General features: G+C 48.2%; 1 protein-coding gene across 9 annotated transcripts in view; it reads left to right on the top strand.

Moving 5' to 3' along the window:
- Positions 1 to 476: 476 nt before the first annotated feature.
- The window catches only part of DGUOK (deoxyguanosine kinase), a 30936-nt gene continuing 16214 nt past the window's right edge, over positions 477 to 15198 (top strand). For 2 of the 9 annotated variants that reach the window (XM_077805823.1, XM_077805825.1), the window contains exons 1-3: positions 477 to 714; positions 3531 to 3643; positions 6784 to 6971. In XM_077805823.1, coding sequence (XP_077661949.1) covers positions 597 to 714; positions 3531 to 3643; positions 6784 to 6971 — 419 coding nt within the window. In that variant the 5' untranslated portion in view covers positions 477 to 596. Of the gene's footprint in view, positions 715 to 2637; positions 2795 to 3529; positions 3644 to 4900; positions 5022 to 6780; positions 6972 to 9277; positions 10674 to 15198 lie in introns of those variants that run through there. The other 7 variants (XM_077805824.1, XM_077805828.1, XM_077805821.1 and 4 more) reach the window with 7 other exon arrangements.

Raw genomic sequence — 15198 nt, 5'->3', positions numbered from 1 at the left:
CGACCCTTGGGGCACTCCGCTTGACACCGGCTGCCAACTAGACATGGAGCCATTGATCACTACCCGTTGAGCCCGACAATCTAGCCAGCTTTCTACCCACCTTATAGTCCATTCATCCAGCCCAGACTTCTTTCACTCGCTGGCAAGAACACTGTGGGAGACCGGGTCAAAAGGTTTGCTGAAGTCGAGGAACAACGCGTCCACCGCGTTCCCCCCATCCACAGGGCCAGCCCTCTCCTCACAGATGTGCGCAAATCAGCCTCTCATTATCATAGCAACCGGCACCGATATGCATACCATAATCAAATCGATGCCAGCCTATCATTGCTATGAAAATCTGCATACATCAGCATATCATTATACTGGCACTCGGCACATCATTATCATACACTGAGCTACGTCAGCAGGTGACTACGACAGCAAGCTGCATACGTCAGCACATTACCACAGTCATCGGCAGGCCCTAAAGCACGCGACCTGCGTCAGCGCGTGGACGCGGCGATCTGCGCACGTCCACCCCGCGCGGCGCCGCCGGAGAGGCGCATAAATTAGCATCTCATTTGCATCTCGTTGCGGGCCTGGGCCGGGCGCGCGCGATGCGGCCGCTGTTGCCCCGGCGGCTCCGGCGGGTGGCGGCCGCGGGGCTCCCGCGCTGCTTCGGCATGGCCCGGCGCGGGGGGCCCGCCTGGCGGCTCTCCATCGAGGGCAACATCGGTACGGGAGGGGGCGCGAGACTGGGGGGCTGTGAGGAGCTGGGCGGGGGGCCTGTGAGGGGGGCGTGGGGCTGGATGGGAGGGCCGGTGAGGAGAAGGGGTGGGGGCTGAGGGGTGTGGTGAGGAGAGGGGGGAGCTGGGCAGGGGGCTGTGAGGAGTGGGGGGCGTGGGGCTGGGGGGGCGTGAGGAGAGGGGGAGCTGAGGCAGGGGCTGTGAGGAGCGGGGTGCTGGGGGGGCTGTGAGGAGGGGGGTGTGGGGCTGGGGGTTGTGGTGAGGAGAGGGGGGAGCTGGATGGGAGGGCCGGTGAGGAGAAGGGGTGGGGGGCTGAGGGGTGTGGTGAGGAGAGGGGGGAGCTGGGCAGGGGGCTGTGAGGAGTGGGGGGCGTGGGGCTGGGGGGGCGTGAGGAGAGGGGGAGCTGAGGCAGGGGATGGGAGGAGGGAGGTACTGGGGGGGGCTGTGAGAGGGGGGTGTGGGGCTGGGGGTTGTGGTGAGGAGAGGGGGGAGCTGGATGGGAGGGCCGGTGAGGAGAAGGGGTGGGGGGCTGAGGGGTGTGGTGAGGAGAGGGGGGAGCTGGGCAGGGGGCTGTGAGGAGTGGGGGGCGTGGGGCTGGGGGGGCGTGAGGAGAGGGGGAGCTGAGGCAGGGGATGGGAGGAGGGAGGTACTGGGGGGGGCTGTGAGAGGGGGGTGTGGGGCTGGGGGTTGTGGTGAGGAGAGGGGGGAGCTGGATGGGAGGGCCGGTGAGGAGAAGGGGTGGGGGGCTGAGGGGTGTGGTGAGGAGAGGGGGGAGCTGGGCAGGGGGCTGTGAGGAGTGGGGGGCGTGGGGCTGGGGGGGCGTGAGGAGAGGGGGAGCTGAGGCAGGGGATGGGAGGAGGGAGGTACTGGGGGGGGCTGTGAGAGGGGGGTGTGGGGCTGGGGGTTGTGGTGAGGAGAGGGGGGAGCTGGGTGGGGGCCGGTGAGGAGAAGGGGTGGGGGGCTGAGGGGTGTGGTGAGGAGAGGGAGGAGCTGGGTGGGGGGGCCTGTGAGGAGTGGTGGGCTGTGAGGCCAGGGGGGGAGCTGGGGTGGGGGTGTGTGTGAGGAGAGGGGTTGTGGGACTGGGGGGGTGTGAGGGGGAGCTGGGGTGTGAGGAGAGGGGGGTGTGGGGCTGTGGGGGGCATGAGGAGAGGGGGAAGCTGGGGCGGGGGCTGTGGGGGGGTGTGAGGAGAGGGGAGCTGAGGCAGGGGCTGTGAGGAGAGAGGGGTGTGGGGAGGAGGGGGGTGCTGGGGGGGTGTGGGGCTGGGGGGTGTGGTGAGGAGAGGGGGTGGCTGTGAGGAGAGGGAGGAGTTGGGGGGGGGGGGACCTGTGAGGAGAGAGGGGCATGGGGTTGGCAGATGTGGTGAGGAGAGGGGGGAACTGGGTGGGGGGCTGAGGGGTGTGGGGAGGAGCTGGGGGGGGGCTGTGAGGAGGGGGGGGGCATGGGGCTGGCAGGTGTGGTGAGGAGAGGGGGGGCTGGATGGGGGGCCTGTGAGGAGAGGGAGGAGCTGGGGGGGGCTGTGATGAGAGGACGCGCTGAAGGAACATCAGAGCTTTGAGCTGGAGTGTGAGAGAGAGAAAGGCGAACGGGCAGTGACAGTGCCCTAGGCCTGCGTCCCTGGCTATGGTGGTGTCGGTGAGGAGTGCAAACAGATTAGAAATCTAAAAAGATTTGCTTTAAAGCTCTGTGTTGGATCTATCTTGTTAGTAACATAAGATCCCTCTGTGCCCCTTATATTGCAAACTTTTAAACACGTAAGTAGTCACATTGACTTCAGTGGGATTTAAAGTTAAGGATCTGTAGAAGGGGTTTGCAGGATTGAGATCCAAAATATTATCTTGGAAGCTTGGACAGCATGCTCAGTACTGTACAGAACAGAAAGCAAGAGCCCATAGTTGTGATCTTTTTTTTCAGAATCTAATGGTGCTCTCCTTAAATAATGAGATTATGATTTTGCTTCATAGTGTTAAATTTAACACTCTAGCACTTTGCCAATTCACACTGCTGGATGGAAGATTCATTGCAAGTGACCAAACTTTGGAAACTAGTGTGGAACCACTAAAAAGCAAGGGTAATACATTTTAGTGCATACAGTAGAGTGTATTAAAATTTCTATCGTGGTAATACCCTGATGCCCCAGCTGAGATCAGGGATATACTGGGCTAGACACAGTACAAACATAGAATACAATATAGTCCCAGACTCGGAGTTTATGATCTAAGGCCCCAATCTTCAAATACTCATTACACATAGAGATGAGTGTTTTTAGAACTGTGGCCTTAAAAGTTAAGGCAGACAAATAGGAATAGACCACCAGTGTATTTTTGTTAGTATTAGTACTTCATAAAGTCCTAGTAAGCTTTAGGTGCCTTTTATATGTTATCTTTGTCTAGTAAATGTATTGTTATATATTTGGTTTTAAAAAAAAAAAAAAAAGATAGGGTCTCGTACTGAGTCTCCAGTCTTGGAGAAGTGGGAGAAGCTGTTAATTTTGTGCTGATTTGAGAGATTTTCTTCGGTATGGAGAGGGGGATTACCAAATGGTATTTTTAATGTATTTTTTAAAACAAAATATGTACTTCATAAATGTCAAAACAATGGCAACTTAGCTACTATTGGAGGCAGGATACTGAGCTAGATGACTATAGGTCTGGTCAGCCATGGCAAATGCTGCATGTATCATTCATTGCCTCTATTTTTGCTTAGGAAAGTCAACCTTTTTTTTTTTTAAATTGAGCTTACCTGCAGGATCTGATAATGGTTTCCTAACCAGATTTTGACAACTGCTCTTGTATTTTAATTTGCAGCTGTGGGCAAGTCTACTTTAGTAAGGCTGCTAGGAAAAACCTTTCCAGAATGGCAAATGGCTACAGAACCTGTGGCAAAATGGCAAAAGGTTCAAGCTTCCAGTAGCAGAGAGGTAAGTGTGAAAATGAATAAATGGAATGGGGGTTTGGGGGCGCTGTAACAAGAGTTTCCATCACCTGGCTTTAGGCTTTTCAGAATTTGTTGTGTGATTTTTAGTGGTGCCTATGAACCCTGGGGACCTAAATTCTCTCTTTATCCACAGTGTAGGTACATCACAAGCAGCGTCAGGACAGGCTTCACTCATTGTTCTACTATTGTACCTCAACCCTTCCCTGTAAGACAAGGTTAAGAAGGGAGTTCAGTGACATCATCAGGTTTAACTGGTCTCTATTCAAGATGACAGGTTTCAGAGTAACAGCCGTGTTAGTCTGTATTCGCAAAAAGAAAAGGAGTACTTGTGGCACCTTAGAGACTAACCAATTTATTTGAGCATGAGCTTTCGTGAGCTACAGCTCACTTCATCGGATGCATACCGTGGAAACTGCAGCAGACTTTATATATACACAGAGAATATGAAACAATACCTTCTCCCACCCCACTGTCCTGCTGGTAATAGCTTATCTAAAGTGATCATCAGGTTGGGCCATTTCCAGCACAAATCCAGGTTTTCTCACCCTCCACCCCCCCACACAAATTCACTCTCCTGCTGGTGATAGCCCATCCAAAGTGACAACCCTTTACACAATGTGCATGATAATCAAGTTGGGCCATTTCCTGCACCTGGATTTGTGCACCTGAACCTGGATTTGTGCAGGAAATGGCCTAACTTCATTATCATGCACATTGTGTAAAGAGTTGTCACTTTGGATGGGCTATCACCAGCAGGAGAGTGAATTTGTGTGGGGGGGTGGAGGGTGAGAAAACCTGGATTTGTGCTGGAAATGGCCCAACCTGATGATCACTTTAGATAAGCTATTACCAGCAGGACAGTGGGGTGGGAGGAGGTATTGTTTCATATTCTCTGTGTGTATATATAAAGTCTGCTGCAGTTTCCACGGTATGCATCCGATGAAGTGAGCTGTAGCTCACGAAAGCTCATGCTCAAATAAATTGGTTAGTCTCTAAGGTGCCACAAGTACTCCTTTTCTATTCAAGATAGTTTTCCTCATCCATAAATCTCTTCCATGATTTGATACTTGAATAGATACATGGTTTTTAAAGGGGAGATAAATGTTTAACACGCCAACTCCTATGATCTAGACTACGACTGCATCAGCTTTCTTGTACAGGACTTACATCTTTAATTTATCATGAGCTCATTGTCATGTGTTTTTTTTTTGTTTTTTTTTTTAAATGATGTGCATTATAGGTCTAATCAACCTATAGTAGCAATTTTCTATGAAGTACCACAACCCAGCAGGGGACAAGACCTGCTCTCCTCCTTCATGATAAACTCCATGGAGTAATGATAAACTCCCTGGGGTAGGCGGGTAAGGCAAGCATAATTTTTGTCCCCAAATGGTTGACAAACATCTGTCTGGGATCAAGGTCAAGCATGTGCCCTTGTTGCCAAGCAGGCTAACAGCATATTGGGCTACGTTAGTAGGAGCATTGCCAGCAGATCGAGGGAAGTGATTATTCCCCTCTATTCGACACTGGTGATGTCATATCTGGAGTATTGTGTCCAGTTTTGGGCCCCTCACTACAGGAAGGATGTGGACAAATTGGAGAGAGTTCAGCGGAGGGCAACGAAAATTATTAGGGGGCTGGGGCCCATGACTTATGAGGAGAGGCTGAGGGAACTGGACCTATTTAGTCTGCAGAAGAGAAGAGTGAGGGGGGATTGATAGCAGCCTTCAACTACCTGAAGCGAGGTTCCAAAGAGGATGGAGCTCGACTGTTCAAAGTGGTGGCAGATGACAGAACAAGAAGCAATAGTCTTAAGTTGCAGTGGGAGAGGATATTAGGAAACACTATTTCACTAGGAGGGTGGTGAAGCACTGGAATGGGTTCCGTAGGGAGGTGGTGGAATCTCCATCCTTAGAGGTTTTTAAGGCCTGGCTTGACAAAGCCCTGGCTGGGATGATTTATTTGGGGTTGGTCCTACTTTGAGCAGGGGGTTGGACTAGATGACCTCCTGAGGTCTCTTCCAACCCTAATCTTCTATGATTCTATGTGCGTTAGAGAAAAAAGATTATTGCTGAGTTCTCTGCCATACTACTGTGTCCAGTTCTAGTGTCAACACTTTTAAAAGGATATTGGAAAAATGAGAGGATTCAGAGAAGAGCTACAGGAATAATCTGAGGTCTGGAAAACATGCAGTAAGAGACTTAAGGAGCTTAATCTATTTAACTCATCAAGGAGGAGGTTAAGAGGTGACTTGATCATGGTCTAGAAATCCCTTTTCAGTGAGTATAGCTATCAAAGGCAGAATAAAATCCAGTGGCTTGTAGTTGAAGGTAGAAAACTTAGAACTAGAAATAAAAAGTTGTACCTTAACAGTGAGGGTAGCTAACCATTGGAACAGCTTAACAAGGTAAATTCCTCATAACTTGGCGTCTTTAATTTGAGGTTGGATATCTCTAAAATGCTCTAGTTCAGTGGCTCTCAACTTTTCCAAACTACTGTACCCCTGGCAGGAGTCTGATTTGTCTTGTGTATCCCCAAGTTTTACCACACTTAAAAACTACTTGCTTATGAAATCAGACCTAAAAATACAAAAGTGTCACAGCACACTCTTACTGAAAAATTGCTTACCTTCTCATTTTTACCATATAGTTATACTCCAATTGATTCATTTTATAACTATTGTATTACATTCCACTGTATAGCATATAGAGCAGTATAAACAAGTCATTGTATGAAATTTTAGTTTGTACTGTCTTTGCTATGTAGCCTGTTATAAAACTAGACTGAGTTGATGTGTTGATGTACCCCCTGAAAGACCTCTGCATACCCCCAGGGGTACGTGTACTCCTGGTTGAGAACCATTGTTCTAGTTCAACTGCAAGTTATTGGGCTCAAATAGCGTCACATACCTAGCCAAGAAAGATACTCTCCGCTGCAGGAATCCCTGGCCTATGTAATGCAGGAAATCAGACTAGATGATCATAGTTCTCCCTTCTGATGTTCAGATCTGAGTCTTGCACCAGTTCTATGCTGAGAATACCCTGTCTCTAGTCATAGGGACCCTGAGAAACTCTTTCAGTGAGACTTTCTTCTTAAATGTGCCTTTTTGCCATTCCCTAGCAGGCCTCGTCTTCTCAGAACTTTGGTAATCTGCTTCAAATGGTCTATCAGGAGCCTTCTCGGTGGTCCTATACGTTCCAGATATACTCCTTCATGAGTCGACTTAAGGCCCAGCTGGAGCCCCTTTCAGAGAAGCTGTTGAAGACCCAGGAGCCAGTGCAGATTTTTGAGAGATCTGTATACAGTGATAGGTACAGTGCTAAAAATCTCCAAACCCCTGACTGCTCCAGCTAAACTACAGTGCTTTCTGTTAGTCAGTATGTGCAGAGAAACATGGCAATGCCATTTAAGATACCATGCCTCTTTAATAAAAAATAGTCCATATTTGGTGCCTACACAATAAATACTGTTTGTTTTCTAGAGGTGGGTTTCTGACACACACCCATTTAACATCAACAAACTGATCAGGAAATCTTACAACTATGTAAATAGGCACTTTTCTGACCCCTTTCACTATAGTATCGGAGCATATCACAAACATTTCTTATCGTTATAGTACCTCTGCGATGTAGAGAGTATTACCTCTGTTTTACATATGGGGAAACTGAGGCACAGAGCCTAAGAGCCAGATTCATTGCTCTTCTGCACCTTGTGTTGTCACTTACACTAATATAAAATAAATGTAAAATGCCATCAGAACAGAGGGGTAGAATTTCATGCTGGCCGTGCCCTAGTGTAAATGACTGCACAAAGTGCAGGGTATTGGTGAACTGAACCCACGGTTTTACTGAACCCAAGATTGCGGTAGAGGTGGGACTTGAATTCAGGTCTCCTGAGTCCTAGTCAAGTGCCTTAACAAGATCATCCTTCCATAAACTGCCCCAGATTATGTGTCTTGGCACCTACGGGAGCAGCAGAAAACATTGGATTAATGATTGAATTCTAGATCTCTGATGCACAAATCTGCATGTGTTCAAGGCTCTCAGAAATCAAACACACATTCAGGGTGTATTCTGGACTAGTGATGAGATGATAATGCAGTCCGTCTGGCACTTGAATGGGCTAAAATCCTACTGTCAACATAAACTTGAAACTGATATTTAAAAAAGAAAATCACATATGTTATTAATAACCGATTCAGTGGTAATTGGTGTCCTATAAATACCTAAGAGAGGGAACACAAGAAGTGGTTGGATTTTCAGATTCAAATTTGTTTTTCATTATTTTTCTTGCTTCCAATTTACAATTCCCTCAGCTCAGGGAATGAAAGTAGCCTGGTCAGTTTCACTCTTAGGTGTACATGGAACTCTGCCTTAAAGGATCATTCAGGTGAACAATAAAATGGTGGCCTGATTCATTTAGGTTGAAAAGGTCAAACAAAATTATCTTGCTGATGCCTCAAACGTCATGGGTTTATGTAATATGCACATGATATTTATGAATGTTTGACATGATTTTCATTGGAGCAGTTCATACGTGTTCACACTGCTTTCATTTACTCTGGTGTAAATTGGAAGTAACTCCATTGTAGTTACCAGTGTGACTATGGGTATGTCTACACTACGAAATTAGGTCGAATTTATAGAAGTCGGTTTTGTAGAAAGCATTTTTATACGCTCGTAGTGTGTGTCCCCACACAAATGCACTAAGTGCATGTAGTCAGCAGAGTGTGTCCACAGTACCGAGGCAACTGTCGACTTCTGGAGCATTGCACTGTGGGTAGCTATCCCGCAGTCTCTACCACCCATTTGAATTCTGGGTAGAAATCCCAGTGCCTGATGGGGCTAAAACATTGTTGCGGGTGGTTCTGGGTATGTATCGTCAGGCCCCCGTTCCCTCCCTCCCTCCATGAAAGCAAGGGCAGACAATCGTTTTGCGACTTTTTTCTTGAGTTACCTGTGCAGACCCCATACCACAGCAAGCATGGAGCCCGCTCAGCTAACTGTCACCCTATGTCTCCTGGGTGCTGGCCGACGTGGTACTGCATTGCTACACAGCAGCAGTTTATTGCCTTTTGGCAGCAGACAGTGCAGTATGAGTGGTAGCCGTCGTCGACGTAGTCCTGGGTGCTCTTTTAACTGGGCACCTGGGCAAACATGGGAGTGACTCAGCCAGGTCATTTCCCTTGTTTCGTCTCATGGCGATTTGAGTCCCGCCGGCAGTGCGCTGTCTTTTAATCTGCAGCTAGCAGAAGACGATAGCCAGTAGTCATACTGCACTGTCTTCTGCCGAGCACCCAGAAGATGACGATGGCTAACGGTCGTACTGCAAAGTCTGGTGCCAGCAAGATGTATAAAGATAGATGAAGTGGCTCAAAACAAGAAATAGACCAGATTTGTTTTGTATTCATTTTCTCCTCCCTCCCTCTGTGAAATCAATGGCCTGCTAAACCCAGTTTTGAGTTCTATCCTTGAGGGGGCCATTCAGTTTCTCGCAAAGCCACCCCCTTTGTTGATTTTAATTCCCTGTAAGCCTACCCTGTAAGCCATGGCGTCAGTCGCCCCTCCCTCCCTCAGGGCAACGGCCTACAATCATTCCACGCCTTTTTTCTGTGTAGACGCCATACCACGGCAAGCATGGAGCCCGCTCAGATCACTTTGGCAATTAGGAGCACATTAAACACCACACGCATTATCCAGCAGTATATGCAGCACCAGAACCTGGCAAAGCGAAACCAGGTGAGTAGGCGACATCAGCGCGGTGACGGGAGTGATGAGGACATGGACACAGACTTCTCTCAAACCACGGGCCCTTGCAGTGTGGGCATCATGGTGCTAATGGGGCAAGTCGTGCGGTGGAACGCCGATTCTGGGCCCGGGAAACAAGCACAGACTGGTGGGACCACATAGTGTTGCAGGTCTGGGACAATTCCCAGTGGCTGCGAAACTTTCACATGCGTAAGGGCACTTTCATGGAACTTTGTGACTTGCTTTCCCCTGCCTGAGGCACAAGAATACCAAGATGAGAGCAGCCCTCACAGTTGAGAAGGGAGTGGCGATAGCCCTGTGGAAGCTTGCAACACCAGACAGCTACTGGTCAGTTGGGAATCAATTTGGAGTTGGTAAATCTACTGTTGGGGCTGCTGTGATGCAAGTAGCCAACACAGTCAAAGATCTGCTGATATCAAGGGTAGTGACCCTGAGAAATGTGCAGGTCGTAGTGGATGGCTTTGCTGTAATGGGATTTCCTAACTGTGGTGGGGCGATAGACGGAACCCATATCCCTATCTTGGCACCGGAGCACCAAGCCGGCGAGTACGTAAACTGCAAGAGGTACTTTTCAATAGTGCTGCAAGCATTGGTGGATCACAAGGGCCGTTTCACCAACATCAACGTGGGATGGCCGGGAAGGGTACATGACGCTCGCATCTTCAGGAACTCTGGTCTGTTTCAAAAGCTGCAGGAAGGGACTTTCTTCCCAGACCAGAAAATAACTGTTGGGGATGTTGAAATGCCTATATGTATCCTTGGGGACCCAGCCTACCCCTTAATGCCATGGCTCATGAAGCCGTACACAGGCAGCCTGGACAGTAGTCAGGAGCTGTTCAACTACAGGCTGAGCAAGTGCAGAATGGTGGTAGAATGTGCATTTGGACGTTTAAAAGCGCACTGGCGCAGTTTACTGACTCGGTTAGACCTCAGCGAAACCAATATTCCCACTGTTATTACTGCTTGCTGTGAGCTCCACAATATCTGTGAGAGTAAGGGGGAGACGTTTATGTCCAGGTGGGAGGTTGAGGCAAATCGCCTGGCTGCTGGTTACGCATAGCCAGACACCAGGGCGGTTAGAAGAGCACAGGAGGGCGCGGTGCACATCAGAGAAGCTTTGAAAACCAGTTTCATGACTGGCCAGGCTACGGTGTGAAAGTTCTGTTTGTTTCTCCTTGATGAAACCCCCTGCCCCTTGGTTCACTCTACTTCCCTGTAAGCTAACCACCCTTCCCTCCTCCCTTTGATCACCACTTGCAGAGGCAATAAAGTCATTGTTGCTTCACATTCATGCATTCTTTATTCATTCATCACACAAATAGGGGGATAACTACCAAGGTAGCCCAGGAGAGGTGGTGGAGGAGAGAAGCACCAGGAGAGGAGGTGGAGGAGGGAAGGACAAGGCCACACAGCACTTTAAAAGTTTAAAACTTATTGAATGCCAGCTTTCTGTTGCTTGGGCAGTCCTCTGGGGTGGAGTGGCTGGTTGGCCGGAGGCCCCCCCACCGCGTTCTTGGGCATCTGGGTGAGGAGGCTATGGAACTTGGGGAGGAGGGCGGTTGGTTACACAGGGGCTGTAGCGGCGATCTGTGCTCCTGTTGCCTTTTCTGCAGCTCAACCATACGCTGGAGCATATTAGTTTGATCCTCCAGCAGCCTCAGCATTGAATCCTGCCTCCTCTCATCACGCTGCCATCACCTTTCAGCTTCAGCCCGCCACTTACTCTCTTCAGCCCGCCACTTCTCCACCTGGTCATTTTGTGCTTTCCTGCACTCTGACATTGTCTACCTCCATGCATTCGTCTGTGCTCTGTCAGTGTGGGAGGACAGCATGAGCTCAGAGAACATTTCAGCGCGAGTGCGTTTTTTTTGGCCTTCTAATCTTCGCTAGTCTCTGGGAAGGAAAAGATCCTGTGATCCTTGAAACACATGCAGCTGGTGGAGGGAAAAAAAAGGGACAGTGGTATTTAAAAAGACAAATTTTATAGAACAATGGGTACGCTCTTTCACAGAAAACCTTGCTGTTAACATTACATACATAGCACATGTGCTTTCGCTCCAAGGTCACATTTTGCCTCCCCCTCCCTGTGGCTAACAGCAGGGAACGTTTCTGTTCAGCCACAGGCAAACAGCCCAGCAGGAATGGGCACCTCTGAATGTCCCCTTAAGAAAAGCACCCTATGTCAACCAGGTGCCCATGAATGATATCACTGTCCTGAGGATAACACAGAGAGATAAAGGACGGATGTTGTTTGAACGCCAGCAAACATACACTGCAATGCTTTGTTCTACAATGATTCCCGAGTATGTGCTACTGGCCTGGAGTGGTAAAGTGTCCTACCATGGTGGATGGAATAAGGCTGCCCACCCCAGAAACCTTTTTCAAAGGCTTTGGGAGTATATCCAGGAGAGCCACGAATGCCAGGGCAAATTAATCATTAAACATGCTTGCTTTTAAACCATGTATAGTATTTTAAAAGCTACACTCACCAGAGGTCCCTTCTCCGCCTGGTGGGTCCGGGAGGCAGCCTTGGGTGGGTTCGGGGGGTACTGGCTCCAGGTCCAGGGTGAGAAACAGTTCCTGGCTGTCGGGAAAATCGGTTTCTCTGCTTGCTTGCTGTGAGCTATCTACAACCTCATCATCATCATCTTCCTCATCCCCAAAACCTGCTTCCTTGTTGCCTCCATCTCCATTGAAGGAGTCAAACAACACGGCTGGGGTAGTGGTGGCTGAACCCCCTAAAATGGCATGCAGCTCATCTTAGAAGCGGCATGTTTGGGGCTCTGACCCGAAGTGGTCGTTTGCTTCTCTGGTTTTCTGGTAGGCTTACCTCAGCTCCTTAAGTTTCACGCGGCACTGCTTCGGGTCCCTGTTATGGCCTCTGTCCTTCATGCCCTGGGAGGTTTTGACAAATGCTTTGGCATTTCGAAAACTGGAACGTAGTTCTGATAGCACGGATTCCTCTCCCCATACAGAGATCAGATCCCGTACCTCCCGTTCGGTCCATGCTGGAGCTCTTTTGCGATTCTGGGACTCCATCATGGTCAGCTCTGCTGATGAGCTCTGCATGGTCACCTGCAGCTTGCCACGCTGGCCAAACAGGAAATTGAAATTCAAAAGTTTGCGGCCTTTTCCTGTCTACCTGGCCAGTGCATCTGAGTTGAGAGTGCTGTCCAGAGTGGTCACAATGGAACACTCTGGGATAGCTCCCGGAGGCCAATACCGTCTAATTGCGTCCACAGTACCTCAAATTCAACCCAGCAAGGCCGATTTCAGTGCTAATCCCCTTTTTGGGGGTGGAGTAAGGAAATCGATTTTAAGAGCCCTTTAAGTCGAAAAAAAGGGCTTCGTCGTGTGGACGGGTCCATGGTTAAATCGATTTAATGCTGCTAAATTCGACCTCAACTCCTAGTGTAGACCAGGGCTAAGCAGACTTTGTTCCACATGAAGCAAGCTCACTGACTGCCACCATTCTCAGCAGTTCATTTCTAAAGGATAAACGAAAAGCTTGGCCAGTAAACTAAATATTCTTGAGTTCCAAGGACTAGTTAAAGCCGATCTGTGGTGTTTGATGTGCTGTAGTCAGTTTCATTTCCTGATTCTCTTGCATTAACTTGATGCTGTTGTGGTTGGTTTTCCAGCACAGCAGAAGAATGTTAATTAAAGTGGTTAATTTAAAGGTTTATATAAAATTCATTTAAACGTTTCCATTCATATGATTTCAAAGAAACAATCTTTAGAACCTAGTTGAACATGTATTTTGAGTTGCTAATTGCCATTCATGTTGCAGACCAAAAAGAACCATCCTCACTCATTTAATTAAAGTTTCATGTGTGTACTTGGAAGGAGCTTGATGATATATTTTTGTAGCTCCTGTCAGATAATGGGACTTGCAGTGTTTAAACAGATGTTAACTTGAAAAATGGGAATTACAAGATTTTCTGTCTGCCCAGTTGTATGAAGTGGAGCATGAGGTATACTAGAAGTGTTTGTTTTCCAAAGAGGTGTCTCCTATGATGTAATGCCTTCTAGGCTATTCGGAATATGTTGGCAATAAATCTGGCTAAAGGGTCACTTATTCCAGATGCCTTGATGAAGTGGATTGGAGGTGAGATGATAAACTATGTTTATGCATTTGCTGAAAGTGAGGGAAGTGTGAACATTACATAAGAGAAGCACAAACTGTGTTTGAAGCAAACGCTTTGAGCTGAGACTTGTGAAATAGGGAAGGAATTCATGGTGTGTGGAAAAATATAACCCCTAATTATAATTCACTATTTAAAAAAAAAAAAAAAAGTAGCTGGCTGTTTTAGTAGCATCTCTGTAATTCGAGGCCAGCATTGCAGCGAAGGGTCCTGCAGTAGAGGGTTTAAAGTGGGACCACTCCAAAGACTCAACCAAAACTCCTCATTCTTTTAACCAAAATTTGTTAATCTTGAGGCCATGCTCCAAGACCCATTTCCACAGCTTTTGCCTGCAGACAGTGAGGGAGGGGGTTAACACCTTTTCAGTTCTGGGGATTAAGCTCTTCTAGAAGGGGAAAGTTAATGTATGATACCAATCACGTATCGCAGTCTGGGAAACCTATTTTCACTTAAATGTGTTGGAATTAAATGTCTGAGGGGATTGGTAATGAGTTAATTGAGCCTTACAACTTTAGGGCACTGTTTCAAATCACGCTTAGGTCACTAGTGACCAAAAATTGTTACTATCTTATGTCATGCCAGTTGGTGGTCTGTGTGAAACGAGTTGCTGCAGCTGGGGTGGGGACGGAGGGCCTTACGTCACACCACACAGCCAACAGGGTTGGTACTATCTGAACTCCTCATCGCTGGCAGTCTCAGCAGACAGGTAAAAAGACTGAATGGTCCAATGAGAGACAACTCCCTTCCCAACCCTAGAGAAGGCCTGTTCTATTAATTTAAGTGGAGAACATATGGGCCAAAGGTATTAACATAACCCAGTCACCATCCAACACTAAACAGTCTTAAACAAGGTTCGGGGTTTGGTATACAGAGACCTCAGCCTGCTTAGCCCCATGGCGCAAACACCATTAAAAATCCAGAAAAGAAGGAAAAACAGTTAAAGTATTTGAAATGTAAAGTATTAAATAAGGCTTTAATTTAACAACATTTCTTGTTTCCTTTCCCTTTGCTAGAGAGAGGTGTAAAAGGAAGAGCCCTTTGTTTGATAGCCTCTTAGGCTGTGTCTACACTGCAGACCTTACAGTGGCACAGCTGTATCACTCCAGCTGCGCCACTCTAAGGTCTTCCGTGTAACTGCTCTGTGCCGGGAGGAGAGAGCTCTCCTGCCGGCATAATTAAACCACTCTTGGCCCTGGTCTACACTAGGACTTTAGGTCGAATTTAGCAGCGTTAAATCAATGTAAACCTGCACCGGTCCACACAATGAAGCCCTTTATTTTGACTTAAAGGGCTCTTAAAATCAATTTCCTTACTCCATCCCCAAAAAGGGGATTAGCACTGAAATCGGCCTTGCTGGGTTGAATTTGAGGTACTGTGGACGCAATTAGACGGTATTGGCCTCCGGGAGCTATCCCAGAGTGTTCCATTGTGACCACTCTGGACAGCACTCTCAACTCAGATGCACTGGCCAGGTAGACAGGAAAAGGCCGCAAACTTTTGAATTTCAATTTCCTGTTTGGCCAGCGTGGCAAGCTGCAGGTGACCATGCAGAGCTCATCAGCAGAGCTGACCATGATGGAGTCCCAGAATCGCAAAAGAGCTCCAGCATGGACCGAACGGGAGGT

The sequence above is a fragment of the Eretmochelys imbricata genome, chromosome 26 (genome assembly GCF_965152235.1).
Source record: "Eretmochelys imbricata isolate rEreImb1 chromosome 26, rEreImb1.hap1, whole genome shotgun sequence".
Lineage (NCBI taxonomy): Eukaryota > Metazoa > Chordata > Testudines > Cheloniidae > Eretmochelys > Eretmochelys imbricata.
The sequence above is the reverse complement of the archived record's forward strand: the minus strand, read 5'-3'. Positions and strand labels throughout refer to the sequence as shown.